This window comes from Calliphora vicina, chromosome 4 (assembly GCF_958450345.1).
Source record: "Calliphora vicina chromosome 4, idCalVici1.1, whole genome shotgun sequence".
Classification (NCBI taxonomy): domain Eukaryota; kingdom Metazoa; phylum Arthropoda; class Insecta; order Diptera; family Calliphoridae; genus Calliphora; species Calliphora vicina.
The window spans coordinates 52,429,047-52,447,251 of record NC_088783.1 but is presented as its reverse complement, the minus strand read 5'-3'; the positions used below and the strand labels follow the sequence as shown (position 1 = coordinate 52,447,251).

Here is an 18,205-nt window from a genome sequence, read left to right as displayed (position 1 = left end):
ATTTTGCTCAGTCTGGCTGTAGACGTGTTGAATTCATTATATTTTTGTTTATATTTATTAAACGTACAAAATGTTTCAATGATTTCCTAATAAAGAAGACATTTTTACAACTTAAACAAATCGAGTAAATTTGATTAATGCAAATATTTACATGAAAGCAGTTCATGCAAGAGAATTACACAAAATGTTTGTTTTATTTTAAAGAAATGTGAAGCATTTTGGAAAAATACATAACAGAATTATTGGCTTTAGGAGGTTACAACACTATATAAATTGAAATTAAGGAATTCGAAAGCTCAAAAGTTACTTTTGAATTCCTATGTCAATATGTCATGCAATCACGAAATCTATTTAACTGTTGGAATGAAGAATCAGTACAATACAAATGATACTAGAGCTGGATATTCTAAGGGTGGAATGGAAATCTTGAACTACATAAATGGAAGCCTCAGGCATTGGAAACTTCCCACCACCTCAAAATGAACTATTATATATTTGTTTTTTTTTTTTTTTGTTACTCCTATAAGGAGCATAGTATCGTAACTATATTTGTCCAATACATTCGATCTGATGCATAATACATTATTTCATTCCATCTACGTTATAGTTGGGATATTTCAATATTAATTAGACACTTCCATGCCCTGCCTTGCAGATTCCAGTCTGTGGCTTGTCTTGCAATGTCACTGAGTTCTTGGCGTAGTGTATGGTCAATCCAAAATGTTTTCCGATTGCGAATTTCTACTTGTTATTGATTAGATTTCGTTCAGTTCCGTATATTTGCGAACATCCAAGACCAGTATATTTGGAATATTTTCCTCAGACATTTGTTTACTAAAACTTGTATGGATAATAATGAACTATTGATTATCAACAATAGTGTTGTGAACTCTCCCAGAATACTATCGGATACAGTGTAAGATATTGAATCTTTTTTGGAACTGAAGACATGTGATTACCTAAGAATTATCGTCATATGCGAGAAGTTTTACTTTACTTTATTAATTTGAATAAAAGTGCCGCAGAAGCTCACCAAAGCTTATGGTAAATGTTTTTCATCATGTTCAACGTGCGAGAGATGGTTTGTGCGGCTCAGAAGTGGTGATTTTGAAACGCAAGTCGCCCAGGCCAGCCAAAAAAGTTTGAAGAACATGAATTGGAGGCATTACTCCATGAAGATTGTTGTCAAACTCAACAAGAGATTGCAAAATCATTGGGAGCTACTCAAGCAGCAATTTCAAAGCGTTTGCCAGCTGCAGGATTCATCCAAAAATAGGGAAATTGGGTACCATTCGAATTGAAGCCGAGAGACCTTGAAAGACGATTTTGCATTTTCGAAATGATACTTGAACCCTATAAAAGAAGACAATTTTTAAACCAAATCATTGCTTGCGATAAAAAATCCATTTCGATAACCCGAAGCACAAGAGATAGTATGTGAAGCCCGGCCAAGCAGCAGAATAGATACCAAAGCCAAATATCCATGGCGCTCTTTATTTGGTGGGACCAAAAGGGTCATATCTATATTGAGCTGTTGAAATCAGGCCAGATCAACACAGGGAACCTGTACCGAATGCAACTGATTCGTTTCAAGCTAGTATTGGCCGAAAAACATCCAAAATATGCGGCCAGTCATGAAACCGTAATATTCCATTATGATAACTCTCGGCCACATGCTGCTTTACCTGTTTGAAATGATTTAGAAAGAAGTGATTGGGAAGTTTTGCCTCACCCGCCTTATAGTTCAGACCTTTCCCCGTCCAACTACTATTTGTTTCGATCGATGCAGAACGCTCTCTCTAGGATACGCTTCACTTCAGGATAGAGTATCCGAAATTGGCTTTATTCGTTATTGGCTTCGAAAGATGAGCAGTTCTTTTGGAGCAGAAACCGTATGTTGCCAAATAGATGGGAAAAGATCACAGCTAACAATGACCATTGTATTTTTAAGTCATGCACCCAATACTTGAATTTTATTTTTGTATGATCAAATTAAGTGCTTTAATTTAAGGCCTCTTTAGAAGAGGTGAAAGTAGTAAAACTTCAATTGAAATCCAGAAATGCTTATAAAAAAGTTTAAGAATTCATGGCCAAACAGTTGGCTCTAAATCAAATGGTCAGGCTCAGTACTGTGGAGACATGGAAATATGGGTTTACTGGCGGTGCAAATGTCTACCTAATATCCCTGTGAACATTCCAAATCTGCGACTGTGTTGGAAGCTTTTATTTTAAATATTTCTTCTAATTATTTTTTTAAGAATTTGTCATAATGAAGATGTTGAGGAAATCGTTGATCAGCTTATCTGTTTTCATCCCAATTAAGCTGCCCACACACGCATGATTTGTGAGTGCGATTTGTTCTTGTTCGACTTGTTAATGGGGCTGTGCGTGCACAAAATCACAAGTAATTGAAAATTTTCAATCACAAATCAGGCGAACAAATCATTCCGTGTGTGGCAAGCTTTAACGGTTACTCGGACTTCGACAATTCCACGATCTACCACCTTGCGGATCTATCGAGACTGGAAATTAGGGGGACGGCGAATCGCATACTAACATATGAAGTACCACAACATTATCCTTTAGGATATCACAAGTGAACTGCTTATAGGCATTAAAGAATTCTTGCGGGTCAAAAATTGTGTCCAAGAATTTTTTTGTATTTATTAACACTTCACATAGCCATTTTTCGTTGTCCTTTTTAAAGAAAAATTTCCACTTCAAACATATGTTTATCTTTTATTAATTCAGCAAATATTTATGCGTCTATTAGTTTCAATCACTCTATATATTTCTTAATTTAATTCTCAAACATCACATCAATAAATATCAATTTTATTATTCTAGACAGTATTTTTAAAGTAGGGAAGTATGTAAGAATATGTTTGTATCAACATAAGTAAAAATTTATGGAATCTTTTCATTTATTTCCAGCAGAACAAGGATGAGGCCATTCAGAAGGCCTTATTTCGCTAACAACTTGAGAAAATCTTATAAATTACAATTTCATTGCTTTTTAATAAGGTGTCTTCAGAACAATATCTTTAAAAATACCTTCTTAGGGAAGTCAGATAACAGTATCCACTGAATCTCTTAAAAAGGCCTGACCATTAAAGTCCTTACATGTTGTACCAGCAAGATCTTATTAGTTATGCTATGATGCGTATGTTTTTTGTTGTCGTTGTGGCTGCTGTAGTACAAATTTGTATGTTTTCATGCCCTATTCTCGCGTACAAAGGTTAATGTGTCAGAATTTTGTTAAAGAATCAAACAAACATTTCTTCTTCTACCCCCTCAACATCGTCGCCATCTTCTCCATCATATCATCTCTTATGCCGCCCTCTTATCATCGATTATTCTCTGTGGGGTGTTTGTGGTTGAATGCGTATGTTTGTATGTATGATTGAGTATGTTTTTGTTGGTGGTGGTGCTATAGTTTTGTTGTGTTTGGAGACTAAATGCCATTTTGTCTGTTTGTTTACCTTATTTTAGTAAATATTTATTTAACAGTTGACATTTTTTGTGTGTCTTCTTGTTCTTTCTATGTGGAACTTGACTATCATTTATTTTGACTTTTAAGAGAAGATAAATGATTTTGATGTTTTAATACCAGAGTACTTGTTGTCATTTTGTATGAATAGCACTTGTAATTCCATTGATAATTTGTTTTTTTTTTTTAGTTGTTAAATTGTATTACGAAATCATAACTGTTACATTGATATAGATTTGTAAGAATGTTATTTAGAGAGGGAATGTATTAAAAGTTTTCATGAGATTATAGAAATAGAAAGAAAAGTAACGAAAGAATGACTAGAGACAATTCAAATAATCTGTATTTTTGATGTTGTTCGAGAGCAATAAATTTTCTATAGAAAACTTGGCATTTATATAGCGAACTGGATGAGTAAACACTAGAGATATTTAATAGCAGGTTTACTGGTGGTACAAATTTGGATATTCTCACCGAATAACTTGTAGTACCGTAATCAGTCTACCGCACTTTTTATGACCGAAGTCTCAGCCTGGATAATTACACTACATTGTTCATGTAGCAAACCCCATTCCGAAATCTTGGAAATATATGTATAGATTTCGAACGTGTCCCTAAATGGAGTTGTGAAGGAAAGAAAAGAAAATATAGACGTCTATACCCGATTTGATCGCTGGATTTGGGAAAACTGTTTTGTACAATAATATTTTAAATTTTGATTTTAATTGAAGTTTTACTACTTCTAATTCAGTATATTCATTAATATAAGATATTCCATAAATAAAACCATTTAATCACTCAGATAATATTCACAAGAATATGTATATAATCAATAGTTCATTATTATCCATACAAGTTTGTGTAAACAAATGTTTAAGGAAAACACTCCAAATATTATGGCCTAGAACAATCACGAATATACGGTTCCGAATGGAATCTAATGAACAAATCGATACAAATTCGCAAGCAGAAATTGGATTGGTCATACACTACTCAAAGAACCCACTGACATAGCTGGACAATCCGTAGACTGGAATACTCAGGGCAGTCGACGAAAAGTGAGGACTTCTCACACGTGGAAGTGATAAATTAAAAAAAAAAAATAAAAAATTAAGAGAGCTATATTCGGCCTAATCTTATATAGCCTTCACCAAATTATACTTCAAATACAAATTTTAAATATTTTTAGGTAAACAAAATTTTTTTTTTTTAATTTTTTGTAAAAAAAAATTTTCCAATTGTTATTTTAATTTTTTTTTTAAATTTAAATTTTTTTTTTTAATTTAAAATTTTTTTTTGGTTTTTTCAAATTCGTGATATTTCAAAGGTCTTTGAAATATCTATCATTAGATTATATCCTTATTGTCTATATTAATTACTTTGTAATCCATATATAGGTCAAAAATCGAGGTTGTCATGGTTTTTTCTTCATATCTCAGCCATTTGTGGACCGATTTTGCTGATTTTAAATAGGAAACTTCTCGAAAACATGTCTGACAGAATTATTGAAGATTTGGATCACGAATGTATCTGGAGTCTGCAGAAAATTGATTTCAACAGACAGACAGACAGAGGGGCATGTTATCCGCTATCTATAAGGATCCAGAATATATATACTTTATAGGGTCGGAATATTATATTGTGGAAATTACAAACGGAATGACAAACTTATATATACCCTTCTCACGAAGTAAAAAGAAACAAATATGTATATCGTTACCTTAATATAGAAAAACCTTAAGTCGTTTTTTTCCTAAATTGAGTTTTTTCCATACTTCGATAGATAATCCAAATACTCCATTGATAAAATAAAATTCCACAACATTAAATTGGTTGAAGACCTTTTTAAAAATCTATATTAAACAAAAATCGCAAACACAAAACTTTCAGTTTTATTACGTTATTTCCTTCTTATGTAAAATACGGAAAATATTTGTTAGGGCCTTTCTCTATTAAGATAATGATATAATATTTCAAAACTGTTTATACAGTTTAGAATTTCCATTCTCTTAGAATGTCCATCTTTAGTTGCATTTATATTGTGCAGATTCTTCATACTCAGTCACCGAGAAAAAAAAAGCAGTAAAACGGCCTTATTTTGCAGTCTAAAAGACAGCCAGCCGCATTGCAAAATCATTTAATTTTTACACGCGTGTAATTGGGGGACAAGAAGTCTTCTTAGGATGTTGCTGAGTATTTAATTGTTTGATATATACTTTTTGTTTTCAATCACTTGTTATTAGAAGGAGATTCATACAACTTCTAGAAAACATTCTTAGAGAAGTTGCGGAGGAATGACTATCGAATTATAAAGACTGTGTAAACAGGTCTTTTAGAAGTCCTAAAAAGTGAAAACCTAGAAATTGCCTGACGAAAGATTGCCTGATGAAATAAAAGTATTCCCTCCTCGCGGCACAAATTTTTTCTGAATAATATTGTACTTAATTACTTCGCAAATATAAAAAAAAAACTTTTTACAAATTTTACTTTTTTATTATTTTTAATATTTTGTCGTACAAATGTCTTTTCACGCCAACTTATTTTATGGCTAATAATCCATAATTTGTCATAGCTCCCAAATAAATATTAAAAGAAAACAGTTTACAATTATCTTCTCAGATTAATGCAGGAAAATTAACATTGCTAGAGGGCCGACTTAATATAAAAACAATTTAAATACTTTAAGGATATTCATATTTAGAGAAAATAATCACAATAATACTGGTTTAAAATAATTTTGTTTTGAAAAATTAAGTAGTCTTTCGAAACGACTTACGAATATTCTGCAGATTTAACTTTTTCGAAACACTAAAATTTTTTAATAAAAGTATTTACATTATTGAATTCTGAATGATTATTTGATACATTCTACAAGTATTTGGCTTAATTTAGTTTTAAAAAATCCAGGAAAGTACAGCCAATATAGGTTTTAGAGTTTTTCACAAACTTTATAAAACAGATTTTTAGTTTCTCGAATATGAACATAATCTCATTTACAACATAATCTGTATAAAAATCTATCTAAAATTATGTTTTAAATTATGAATTTATGGTTTCTTTTTATTTTAATACAAATTTATTAATTAAACTAAATATAAATACAGCCCTATCATGAATAAACAAGTAAAAGACCAACATATATGTATATAATTTTAGGTAAACAAATATTTTTTTTTCCAAAGTTGTTTTTTTTATTTTTTGGAAAAATTTTTTTTTTCCAATTTTTTAAATTTTAAAATTTTTTTTTATTTTTTCAATTTTTTTAATATTTAATGAAAAAAAAAACTTTTGGTAAAAAAAAATTCGGATTAAAATTTTTTTTCCGATTTTGACCCATTGTAGATCCAACTTACTATGTTCTTATATACGTCGTTGCATAGGTCTTTGAAATATCTATCATTAGATATCTATATTGTCTATATTAATGACTTAGTATAGGTCAAAAATCGAGGTTGTCCTGGTTTTTTTCCTTTGTGGACCGATTTTCTCGATTTTAAATAGCGACCGAGCCGAAACAATTCCGGAGATATTGATGTATGAATCGTGTATGTAAGTTATTTGGGGTCTTTTGAAAGTTGATTTCAACAGATTGACAGACAGACGGACACGTTATCGAAGGTGAAGGGTATAAAAATCCGCGGTAGTTTTTTCCCTTTTCCCATTTTTCCTATTCAAATTCAGTGTTAAAAATGGGAAAAGTCAAAAAACTCCCACTGATTTTTTATTCATGATTGGGCTGATTATTTTAGAAATATATCAAAAGACTTACCTGAGCCATTTGTGGTCGCCTATTCATTTGGCTGGCATCCATACAGGTGGCGTCCAAATGCATCACCAGATTACACAACAACACGCCATCGCGTAAAGTCAAGGCCAAGACACGTATTTCTGAGGTGGGAGCATTGGCCATGTGATCGGGTTGTATAATTTGGCAGCGCGTTAGCCAATCCACACATTCACGCCACAAATCACTATTCGAGGAATTGTTTAAAGCGGCAGCTACAGCACCACTAACTCCCGTTGCCATAGTGGCAACGCCCGAAGCAGCTGCTGCAGAACCCACACTAGATCCTGAACTATTGTTGGCCATGATAACAATTAAGCAAGACAGTTAGTTTTTTTTAAGAAAGTTAAATGGATAAAGGGAGGCCAATTTCTTATTAGCAGCAGGGTCAGGGGAGGAGTTTAATAACAAATGTTTTCTTTTATCAATTTTTGTTTGCTTTATTTTTTTGGAACAAGTATTTTTAGAAATTTAGATATTTTTTTGTTACTAAATATGGTTGGTTGACTGTGTGGCTCATTAATTATTTAGAATTTATTTAACCAACAACAACAAAAACACTAACTATTAGCAGTAGCTAAAAAAACTACAATAGTGAACACACACACTCACTCACTTTTACTACAATTAAACAAATACAATTGTAGTAAACATTTGTTTTAATTACACTTATTTTCATTTAAATTTTAATTAATCAACAGCTTATTTTTAATTTTGTTTAATTTTTAAACATATTTTTTCATAAATTTAAACAATTTATGTTTTTTTAGAGATTTTTTAACACACCAAATACAAAAAAACCATCATCAAATAAATCACAAATCAAAAAGCAGCAACACAAAAAATTTAAAACTTTTGTCTGCCTTAATCTGTACGACAAAAAAAAATATATATTTTTTTTAAGCAATTCCAGGCGTCCTTTCTTGTTGAAAGTTTCCCAGCTTTTGATGGCAAAACATCCTTTAATAGCTTTTATTACAATTTTCACTCTCTTTTGCAAATAATTTCTTTGATTTCTATGAAAATTTCCCTGCAGAGGAATTTTCTTTTGATTGTTTTTTTCTTTATTTTTTTCCACTTGTTTCCACTTAATTTTATTATCACTGCGCGATGTTAAAAAAAATATATCGTCTATTCTGTTTTGTATAGAAATTCTTACTGGTTGTTTGAGAGAAATGTCAAAAATGACATAATCATAATAAAGAATTAGAGATGTGAGTTTCTGTGGCTAAATTACAGGGTGATGTAGAGAAAATTAAAATTGTTATGAAACAGTTATCGTGTGATTGTGTTGTTGTAGCAGTAATAAGTGAAAGTGATGATATAATTTAATATTTTTATAAGATTTATGAATGAATTAAAAAGAGAAAATGGGTTTGAAACTTTAAAGATAATTGAAGGGCTTTAAAATTTAATTATACTAGTTTATTTAGAAGCAAAGTACTGTTTTTTTAAGGTTATATTTAAAATGTGAAATAAAGCTTCTTTTCTTCGTCCTTCCTTGTAAGTTAGTTAGAAAAAGTATTTTTAAAGCCTTTTCACATTAGCTGAAAAACATTACCAATAGAAAAAATTAAGAAATTTCATAAGTTTATGTTAATTTTAAGGTTACGTTTATAAATTTTTTTCCATGTTGACAATCTTCGCTCCAGTGGCACCAGCGTCAAGTTCCCTTTCCTTTGAACACAGGATATTGAAAGTAATGGTTCAAAAATAAATTTTTGTTTCAAAATTTTCCGTTTCGTCCGTCCCATTAATAAATAATAAAGATATACAAATTTCTTCCGAATTGTTTTTTGGATTGTGACCTATTAATTGAATATTTGTAAAATATTCCATTGTATTGTCAACCACTATGTATTCGTTTCTACTATTTTGCAGATTTTCATCTATAATCCGTAATTACGTGAGTCATTCAGCCAATGAATGTTAACAATAAAATTACATTAAACTGTAAAAAAAACTTCCCAAAAGTTTATGAAACCCCCTTTTAATTTCAAATAAATAACATTCTTTTTTTGTGGTTTTGGACACTAGTATTTTACAACTAAATCAAGACCAGCTGATCCCAGTTTTTTTTATTTATTACTATTATAAATGTATATAATTATTATTAATAAATTTTTTTCTCTTGTATACAAAAAAAAAACACAACAAACAAAATAAACGGTGTAGATAAATAATCATGTATAATAGTGTTAAAGAGGAGGAGTCTAAAAACATTCTTAGCATTTAATAATTTTATCGCAGATCGGGATCTTCATCACAAGCCTTCTTGATGCGCAACAATATAGTGGTATACCATTGGTCTAGGCGTGAAATGCTGTCATAGTTTTTAACAGCCTCAGTGAAACCATCCACATTTTGATCTTCCAAGTGTTCACAAAGAACCTGAACAAAAACCATTATATTAATATAAATTTGTCACAGTTTACTATAAAAAAAACCTTATTACCTTAATTAATTTATATTCTCTAGAGTCTTGGAATGCTGGATATTGATTGGAGTATTTCTCTATAGCATGTTGGGCATTTAGTAAATCAATACTTAAATGACATAAAGCGGCCCTAAAGAAATATTCTTTGGCGCTGTATTTGAGCAAAGAACTTTCCAATGAAGTGGCAGCCACCTAATTTTTAAAACAAATCAAAGTTAAATGTTTTTTTAGCCATTTATTTTAATATGTATTTAATACCTGTTCATAAATCGATATGGCCTTTTCATAATCTTCCATTTGTGCAGCATATTGGGCTACTTTCAGCATACATTTATTAGCAGAGCTAACGGACTCTTCGCCTTTGAAATAGTCGGCTGCTTGTTCATAATGTTGTATGGTTTTTGTTAAAGTATTTGGATCACTTTCATACATTTCGGCTATGCTTTGGTGATATTTGGCCGCCATGGTAAAACGTCCCATGTCGGTGTAAATATCTATAGATTTTAATAAACATTCGACAGCCTTTTCAACATCAACCTATAAACAATTTTTATTAATTAGCTTTGTTAATAATTATAATTACAAATAATGAATAAATTTATCTTTAAACAAACAACATAATTCAGAATTCAAAGTAGTTGTTTCTTGACAGCTGCTATTGAAAACCAGATAAAATTGAACTAAAATTGGCTAAGGTATAAGACATTATTGTAAAAAAGCTTTCACTTTTGTGAAAAAGCCCTCCCTTAAGTGAAAAAGTTTTTCTTTAGTGAAAAAGCTATTTCATAGAAAACGTTTTGTTGAATTTCTTTAGCTTTACTAAAATCGAATTTGTAATAAAACTTAGTGTCTAAAAAATTACCTTCTTATAACAATTTGAGGCATCGGCATAGCCGATTCCAGCATCATGACGACTACCATTGCGGGCGTGTAAATTTGCAGCTTCACAAAAACATTCGCCAGCTTTAGTCCAGTTTTTGGACATTTTAAACATATTACCAGCGCGTTGGTAATGTTCAATAGCTTCTTCCAATTTGTTGGAACCACTAAAATACAAAATTAAATTAAAACAAACAAAAAAATATATAAAATTCAAAAACACATATCAATATGCAACGGATTTTGAGATAATTATATCAAAGCCAATTTTGATTACCAACACTACACTGCTTTTAAAATTCCCAAAGAAGTGTGTAGGGTACCAAAAACCACAATCAATGATTGTCATCAATCAGCCAGCTTTCTTTATCACAAATTCAATTTGAATTTTTAAAAATTTTCTTTCTACAAGTCTCTTAATGAAATCACACACAATAAAAACTACACATATTAAGCAGTCGCTTAGTAAATTGTTATAGAAATCCAATAAATAAACACACAAACAAGTTCTTTGTTAACTTTTGATCTTTTTTACCCAAATAGTGCACTGAAGAAACCCTTTTGTTGAGTCAGCTTTTTCTCAGCCTCGGCCATCAGCTGCAAAGCCTTTTCCTGATTGTCTCCCATCTTAGGAATTCTATTTTATATAACTTTCTTCACAATAATAATTAAACACTTCACAATATTTTGCACTTTTTCTATATATATTTAAGTTTATATATTTGCGTTTCGTTGCTGAAAATTAAAGTAAATAATAAGAAAAAAAAAGTCGTTCAATTGACATCTGTGAAGAAATCTCACACAGTTGTTTATTTTAGGAGCATTTAGGGTTTTCAGAACACAGTTTAGCAATAAAATCGATGACGTTCGTTATACGTTAAATTGTACGTAAAGTTAGCAACTAAAAATATTAATAAAATTTTAAGTTAATGTTTTTATTACTATTATTCCATTAGTAATTCTTACATTTTTCATTTACGAACCCACAAAGTATAAATATTCGGGATCGTTATAGATAGCGAATTCGATATAGATCTTTAGATAAAAAAAAAAATTAAAAAAAGGACCAATTTTTTAAAAAAAAGTCCAAAAAGTTTTTGATTTTGCAATTGTGCAAAAATTAAAGTGTCCCATTTTGGAAAAAAAGTTCGATTTTGCAAAAAAGGTCAAAAATTTTATGTTTTGAGTTACAAAACATTTATTTTAATAGATATCCAAGTCGCATCCCACTAAGCGACCAAATAGGTCTTCAAGGAAAATATCTAAACTTTCTTTTGAGAAAAAAGTGTCCCATTTTGAAAAATAGTCAAAAAAGTTTTTGATTTCTGAAAAAAATTTAATTTTTTTTTTGAAAGATTGAATAAATAGCTATCTAAACTGTTTGGGACACATATTGCTAAGAACAATAGGTATTAAATTACATTCATCCCGATCGGACGACATAGATTTCAAAAGTTCACTTGACATGAAATCTCCCCCATATGTATATTTAGGATCCTTTTAGATAGCTAAGTAGATTTAGTGACGTTCGCCTGGCTGCATGCATGTCCAAGTATTGTTTGAAATAAATTTTTTAAAAACAATTCACGACGGATTTGAGTGGTTTTAGTTTGTGTTTCTGAGAGCTTTCCAAATTTAATTTTTGTTTATAAATTTTGTGTAAAACATCGAGATAGCCGAAGTCTTTTTCCTATCTCAACCAATTGAGGACCGATTTTGCAGATATTACCAACATTTTACTGCAATTTAAGAACCATAGTATAAATATTGAACAAACTACATTAAAATTTATTTCAAAATAATCATAAGTGCTTTAGAAAAAAATATGCATAATTAAAATTATCATCTATTCCACATATGCCGGTAAATCGCTATCCTTTAAAGTATCTGTACTATCTACACGACGACGTACTTGCAGGCCCATACGACTTGGTTTAAATTCCGAACCCATAGTTATGCCATCCGGTATTTTGCGTCCTCTAAATGTAGCCGTTTCAAACGAAGGCGGCGGTGTTGGATTTTTCTTTTCCTTAACCGTATGCCAAACATCAATAACTTTTTGTGGTGTATCCAAAGGTTTAACTTGTGTAATTGAACCCTTAATAGAGGTTTTGGGTAATTTTTTCTTATAGTAAAATACTTCCAAAGCCAAGGTGACCATGGCCAAACCCAAGCCAAATAGTGTGGCAATGAAGACACCACCCAAACTTTCCAAAGTAATGCCTTCTTGTTCCTCGGACAAAGGACAATTGGCACTAGTATGATTCCAATACTTTGCCTTCAACTCTTCAAAATAACGATCCTTTTGCAATTCCAACAAGGCAAAACTTAATTCGTCCTAAAATTAAAATAGAAATTTTTATAGTTAAAAAAAAAACAATTTAATAGTAAAATATACAAACAGCCAAATGTGATCCCTGTTGCACTGCTATAGCGTAGGGTTGCTCAGCAAATACTTCTCCAACTTCGGTTAGATTACAATTTTTTGTTATTTCATATTTAATTTCCGAAGAATCATGTATAAAGGCAAAATCGGCATTTTCATGTTCATTGACTTTACGAAAACCCTCCTGAGTGTCCTTAACTGGCATCGAGCTATTAATAGCTAATAATATATGACCATATTGCTCTTTGATTGGATAATCCCAAATGCTTAAGAATGTAAAAAAATATAACCTTTTAAACAAATACTTTTTATGTAATTTATGTTACTTACCGAAATTTGTGAAAATCTCTTGAGGCATTTAGGGCCAATTCCTTCCACATGCGATAGAGTGTATCCTCGGCAAATTTCATGTTAATAAAATATTGATGGGTATCCGAACCATCCACCACAGTGTAATTTATACGAGACTGCCTAGCCAGCTGTTCCAGAGATTGCACCGGAGTCTGCATTCTTTCAACGGTTAAGAAGGCTGCCAAATTTGCTGTAAATGTGGCCAACATTAAGACCACAAACAGCCAATAAGCCGCTACCAATATACGTCCTGACACAGCCTTAGGAGCTTCACCACCACCCTGGGGTGTAAACGAGGTCAAAGCAAACCAGAAACTTTCACGTAAGGTAAATTCTCTAGGGAGTTTGATTGAAAAACAAAGAGATATAGAGACATATTTGTATAATCCTACTCAAACAAAGGCTCAGAAAGTTTCAAGACCCTTAATTGAATAGTAAACATTTTAAAAACAAGTAAGAGAGCTATATTCGGCTGTGCCGCATCTTATATACCCTTCACCAAATTATACTTCAGAATAAAAATTTTTAATATTTTTAGGTAAACAAAATAATTTTTTCAGTTTTTTAATTTTTTGGAAAAAAATTTTTGTTTTTTATTCAGCGAAAAAAACTTTTGGTGAAAAAAAATTCGGGTTAAAAAATATTTTTTCCGATTTTGACCAATTTTAGGTCCAACTATGGTTTTATATACGCCATTGCAAAGGTCTTTGAAATATCTATCATTAGATATCCATATTGTCTATATTAATGACTTAGTAATCCAGATATATGTCAGAAATAGGTCAAAATCTCGAGGTTGTCCTGGTTTTTCCTCATATTTCAGCCATTTGTGGACCGATTTTGATGATTTTAAATAGCAAACTTCTCGCATGCATGTCTGACAGAATTATTGAAGATTTGGATCCCGAAGAAAATTGATTTCAAGAGACAGACGGACAGACAGACAGACATGGCTTAATCGACTCCGCTATCTATTAGGATCCAGAATATATATACTTTATAGGGTCGGAAATGAAAAATGTAGAAATTACAAACGGAATGACAAACTTATATATACCCTTCTCACGAAGGTGAAGGGTACAATAAAAGTTCTGAGTCACAGCTTAAGCTACGTTTCCGCATACACCGTAATCGGCACCGAAAACGAAATTCCATACATTTGAACCGAAAAAAAGTTCGTTTCAGAAATCGGCAACGATCAGTTTGATGCCGCAACGCATCCAACTGAAACGAAAACAATTCAGAAACGAGACGGTGACGAATACCAACGTTTTTCAGTTTTCGTTATCGGCGACGATTACGGTGTAGGAACCCTACAAATATTAATGCAAATTTCTAAAGCTAGAATGCATTTTGAATTTCCCCAAATGGTATTTAGTCTTAATTTATTCATTACTTCTATTGAACATTAAAGCAACACCCAAAAGTTAAACTTAATTCTTCTTATCTGAATAATTATACCCTACACCACCATAGTGGGGAGGGTATTATGCGTTTGTGCAGATGTTTGTAACGCCCAAAAATATTAGTCTAACACCCATCTTATAGTATACCGATCGACTTAGAATCACTTTCTGAGTCGATTAAATGATGTCCGTCCGTCCGTCTGGCTGTCCATGTAAACCTTGTGCGCAGAGTACAGGTCGCAATTATGAAGATATTTCGATCAAATTTGGTACATATTATTTTTTCGGCCTAAGGACCAAGCCAATTGAAACTGGCTGAAATCGGTCCATTATTTCACCTAGCCCCCATGCAAATGTCCTTCCGAAATTGAACATTATCGGTCATAAATGTTTAATTTATAAATGTATCTCCACAAATTGCGCTCCAAATAAGATTTATATATACAAAATTCATGTCATCAAATTTTGTTACGATCGGTCCATAATTAGTCATAGCTCTCATATAGACCCGCTTCCGAAAATTACTTTAACGTGCATAAATCGCTTAAAAATGTTGGTATACTCACAAAATTCAACATAGTAAACTTTCATATAGACACAAATCACACGACCTAATTTCATGGTGATCGGTGCATAATTGGTCATAGCCCCCATATAAGGCCCACTTCCGAAAATCACTCAAAAATATGAATTATTGAAATTTTAAAAGAAAAATGTTTTTGCTCTTTTACTTAGTGTAGGGTATTATATGTTCGGGCTTGACCGACCATACTTTCTTACTTGTTTAAAATAGAATTTTTATTATCTTGTACCACCTACCTGCATGGATATGGATAAGCATCTTTATTATTTCTGGAACTGTAAGGAGAATATTTATCCATTACCCAGATCATAACAGCGGTGGCAACCAAGGCAGCTATAATACTCAACCATACCTCCAATCTGAGCACTGTCATAAATTTAAAAAGAGACGTTTGCCTCACCGGATTGCGCATAACAATCGATATGCCAGTTTGTTCAAAGTACGGAGCAATAAAATCAATAACCTCCTCTCTTTCCGAATACATTTTCAAAGCTGTTACAGCTAAATCCGTTTCACCACTTACCAAATCACCAACAATACCATCCCATTTGCCGGTTTCAACATCACGTTTACCAAATTTTCCCTTTACCGGATCGATTAACTCATACTCAAAGTTTAGTTTCTCCGATAAGGTTTCTATGAAATCAATGCAAAACCCCTCCCATGTGGGATTACCGTTAGAGTCTAAAATCTTTTCACCGGTCTGAGGATCTCGACGATAATAGCTCCAGGGTATGGCCTGTAAAAAGTTTATATAGATAGATGATATAGAGTTGTTAAGGTTTTCATATTTACCTCTGTTGTGCCTATACGAAAAAATCTTTTGGATGGATTTATAGTTGGTATACGTTTTTTTAATTCACCATTTTGCCAATCAGCTAAATCGGTTACGGCATCATGCTCACTGGAATAAAAAGTTATGGTCATATTCACATTATACGTTAGGGGTGGTATAACTTCCACTTCATCATCAAATTGATTGTTAGCATTTGTTGTAGCAAAACTCATAAAATTCGTTAAACGAAAATGATCTAAAATTTCAAAGTTTGAAATAAATGGATCAGCTTCCTCGCTGGTGCTATTGCACTCGGCTGCCAAAGGTTTTAACCAATCTAAATTTGATTGTCTAATATCAATTAAACTGCGGAAAATCTCCAATAACAAAGCTCGTTGCAACTTTAAACCACAAGATAATAATTTAGTTAAAAGAATTAAAAAAACCCATACACAAAAACTTACAGTGAAACCACTTAAACAATAGGCATCCTTCATCAGCATAGATCGGCAAATGGATCTGGGATTTAAACCAAATTTATTGGTCTTTTCCACCTGTTTTTTGTACTTAAATACTCTATCCTTGGTATCCAAATATATCAAATGCCATTCAGTATTGCGCAAAAATACATTTCCATTGGAGAGCTATAAATATATCAAACAAAATATTACAATTACATCACTACTCAAGGCCCTTATCATGAGGATTACCTTTTCATAAATTGTATTCATATTTGTACCCTTGGCAAATATTGCATAGTATGAAGGACTGGGTCGTAAATCTTTCAAACGTTGCACAATATCAACATCATTATCGGCCGCATTCATTATCAATGTACGAAATGGATATCCCTCAACCACTTGTAATAAAGCCTCCATTCTATCTTGTTCATTTTGTAAAATTAATACAACATCGTTGCCCCCCTTCTGGATTAGAAATTCACTAAAGGCGTGTAAAAATGGTTTCAGCATACGATCCACTCTCAAATAGGGTATATTATGGGATTGCACATAGTCCAAACCTTGATGCCAGGGATGATAGGTGAAATCCAATATAACCGAAACTTCCAAAGCAGATAAAATATCACAAACTACAAGTAAAACTGTGATTCAATATCCATCTTTACACTGATTGTTTGATCTTACAAGTTTTCATATTTCTATTATTAACTTCTTCGGCATCATTGTTATCTCCTCCCGGCGATTCCACAACCATTACGGCATCGGTTATTTCCGATTCTAAATGTAAATTATCGACTTCTTTCAAAGCTGCATTAATATCGGAGTAAATATCCTTTTGAACAGGTTCTACCCAAAATACTGAAATACATTTTATAATATCAGCTTATTATCTCTCTTAAAATATATCGCTTATATAATTTATTAAGGACCGCTTTATTTATATCTTACCGATATTCAAATCATTGCACTTTACTATAGTTAAAAAACTCCAAAGAACAAGCGCTCCTCTTATAAAAGACATTTTCCTACAACTTTTGCCTCAGAAATAATTGTTCAGCAATAAAATCAAATATAATCACTCTAAATTCGTATAATAATTTCGTGAATTATTTATTTTGCATATGATTGTCTTACAAAAGGATTTCATATTTTGTCATGCATTGCAATCCATTGCAGCAGTTGCACCAACATATTTAATGATTTATTAATAACAATGTAATTTGTTGTGATTTTTAAATAAAAATAGCATTACACTTACATACAGTAAATAGGGCAATTCACAGATTGGACTTTTAGTTAGTCTTATTCAAAACATGACCTGGAACTCATATTAACTCGACATGGTGTTATTAGTCGAGAAGACAAGTCGAGATATTAATTGTTGAAGTTTCGAGATTAAATTCCCGCATTCTTCTTGTGGTTGTATTTATGACATTAAACTGGTGCTGGTGACGGGCTATCTAAGAGAGACCAAGACGCCAAGTTCTTCAGAGAAAATAAAATAGTGTAGATTGAGAACCCTTCGTCACGAAGGATAGACCTCGCGGCCAAATGATCTATTGTCGGTATTGGTCCCTTCTAATTCGGTTTAGGTACCATATATCCATATATACAGCCTCGTTTAAATAGTTTGAAACTTAATTTATCCGAAAG

General features: G+C 31.8%; 3 protein-coding genes across 3 annotated transcripts in view; all 3 read right to left on the bottom strand.

Moving 5' to 3' along the window:
• The window catches only part of Vav (Vav guanine nucleotide exchange factor), a 108,606-nt gene extending 100,200 nt beyond the window's left edge, over nucleotides 1-8,406 (bottom strand). The window contains exon 1 of the mRNA XM_065506706.1: nucleotides 7,260-8,406. Within this exon, the coding sequence (XP_065362778.1) occupies nucleotides 7,260-7,580 (321 nt within the window). The 5' untranslated portion in view covers nucleotides 7,581-8,406. The remainder of the gene's footprint in view (nucleotides 1-7,259) is intronic.
• Nucleotides 8,407-9,284: 878 nt separating this feature from the next.
• On the bottom strand, nucleotides 9,285-11,377 carry LOC135957860 (alpha-soluble NSF attachment protein). The gene is made up of 5 exons (XM_065508667.1): nucleotides 11,126-11,377; nucleotides 10,574-10,757; nucleotides 9,970-10,248; nucleotides 9,730-9,903; nucleotides 9,285-9,665 (listed from the first exon to the last, which is right to left on the bottom strand). The coding sequence occupies exons 1-5, from the start codon at nucleotides 11,215-11,217 to the stop codon at nucleotides 9,516-9,518; spliced, it is 879 nt and encodes a 292-aa protein (XP_065364739.1). The 5' UTR covers nucleotides 11,218-11,377; the 3' UTR covers nucleotides 9,285-9,515.
• A 1,010-nt stretch (nucleotides 11,378-12,387) lies between these two features.
• Nucleotides 12,388-17,573, bottom strand: Ir8a (Ionotropic receptor 8a). The gene is made up of 9 exons (XM_065506951.1): nucleotides 17,501-17,573; nucleotides 17,237-17,410; nucleotides 16,802-17,181; nucleotides 16,556-16,735; nucleotides 16,112-16,492; nucleotides 15,553-16,055; nucleotides 13,307-13,663; nucleotides 12,993-13,242; nucleotides 12,388-12,928 (listed from the first exon to the last, which is right to left on the bottom strand). Exons 1-9 carry the CDS (start codon nucleotides 17,571-17,573, stop codon nucleotides 12,437-12,439), a joined length of 2,790 nt encoding a protein of 929 aa, XP_065363023.1. The 3' UTR covers nucleotides 12,388-12,436.
• Nucleotides 17,574-18,205: the final 632 nt, after the last annotated feature.

Coding starts and splice junctions, on each gene's coding strand:
- LOC135957860 (XM_065508667.1), bottom strand. CDS start 11,217: ATGGGAGACAATCAGGAAAAGGCTTTGCAGCTGATGGCCGAGGCTGAG. Junction 10,249..10,573: donor CCTCAAATTGTTATAAGAAG/GTAATTTTTTAG, acceptor AATTGTTTATAG/GTTGATGTTGAAAAGGCTGT. Junction 9,666..9,729: donor GAGAATATAAATTAATTAAG/GTAATAAGGTTT, acceptor GTTTTTGTTCAG/GTTCTTTGTGAACACTTGGA.
- Ir8a (XM_065506951.1), bottom strand. CDS start 17,573: ATGTCTTTTATAAGAGGAGCGCTTGTTCTTTGGAGTTTTTTAACTATA. Junction 13,664..15,552: donor GCTTATCCATATCCATGCAG/GTAGGTGGTACA, acceptor CAAACTCCCTAG/AGAATTTACCTTACGTGAAA. Junction 13,243..13,306: donor AGAGATTTTCACAAATTTCG/GTAAGTAACATA, acceptor TACATTCTTAAG/CATTTGGGATTATCCAATCA.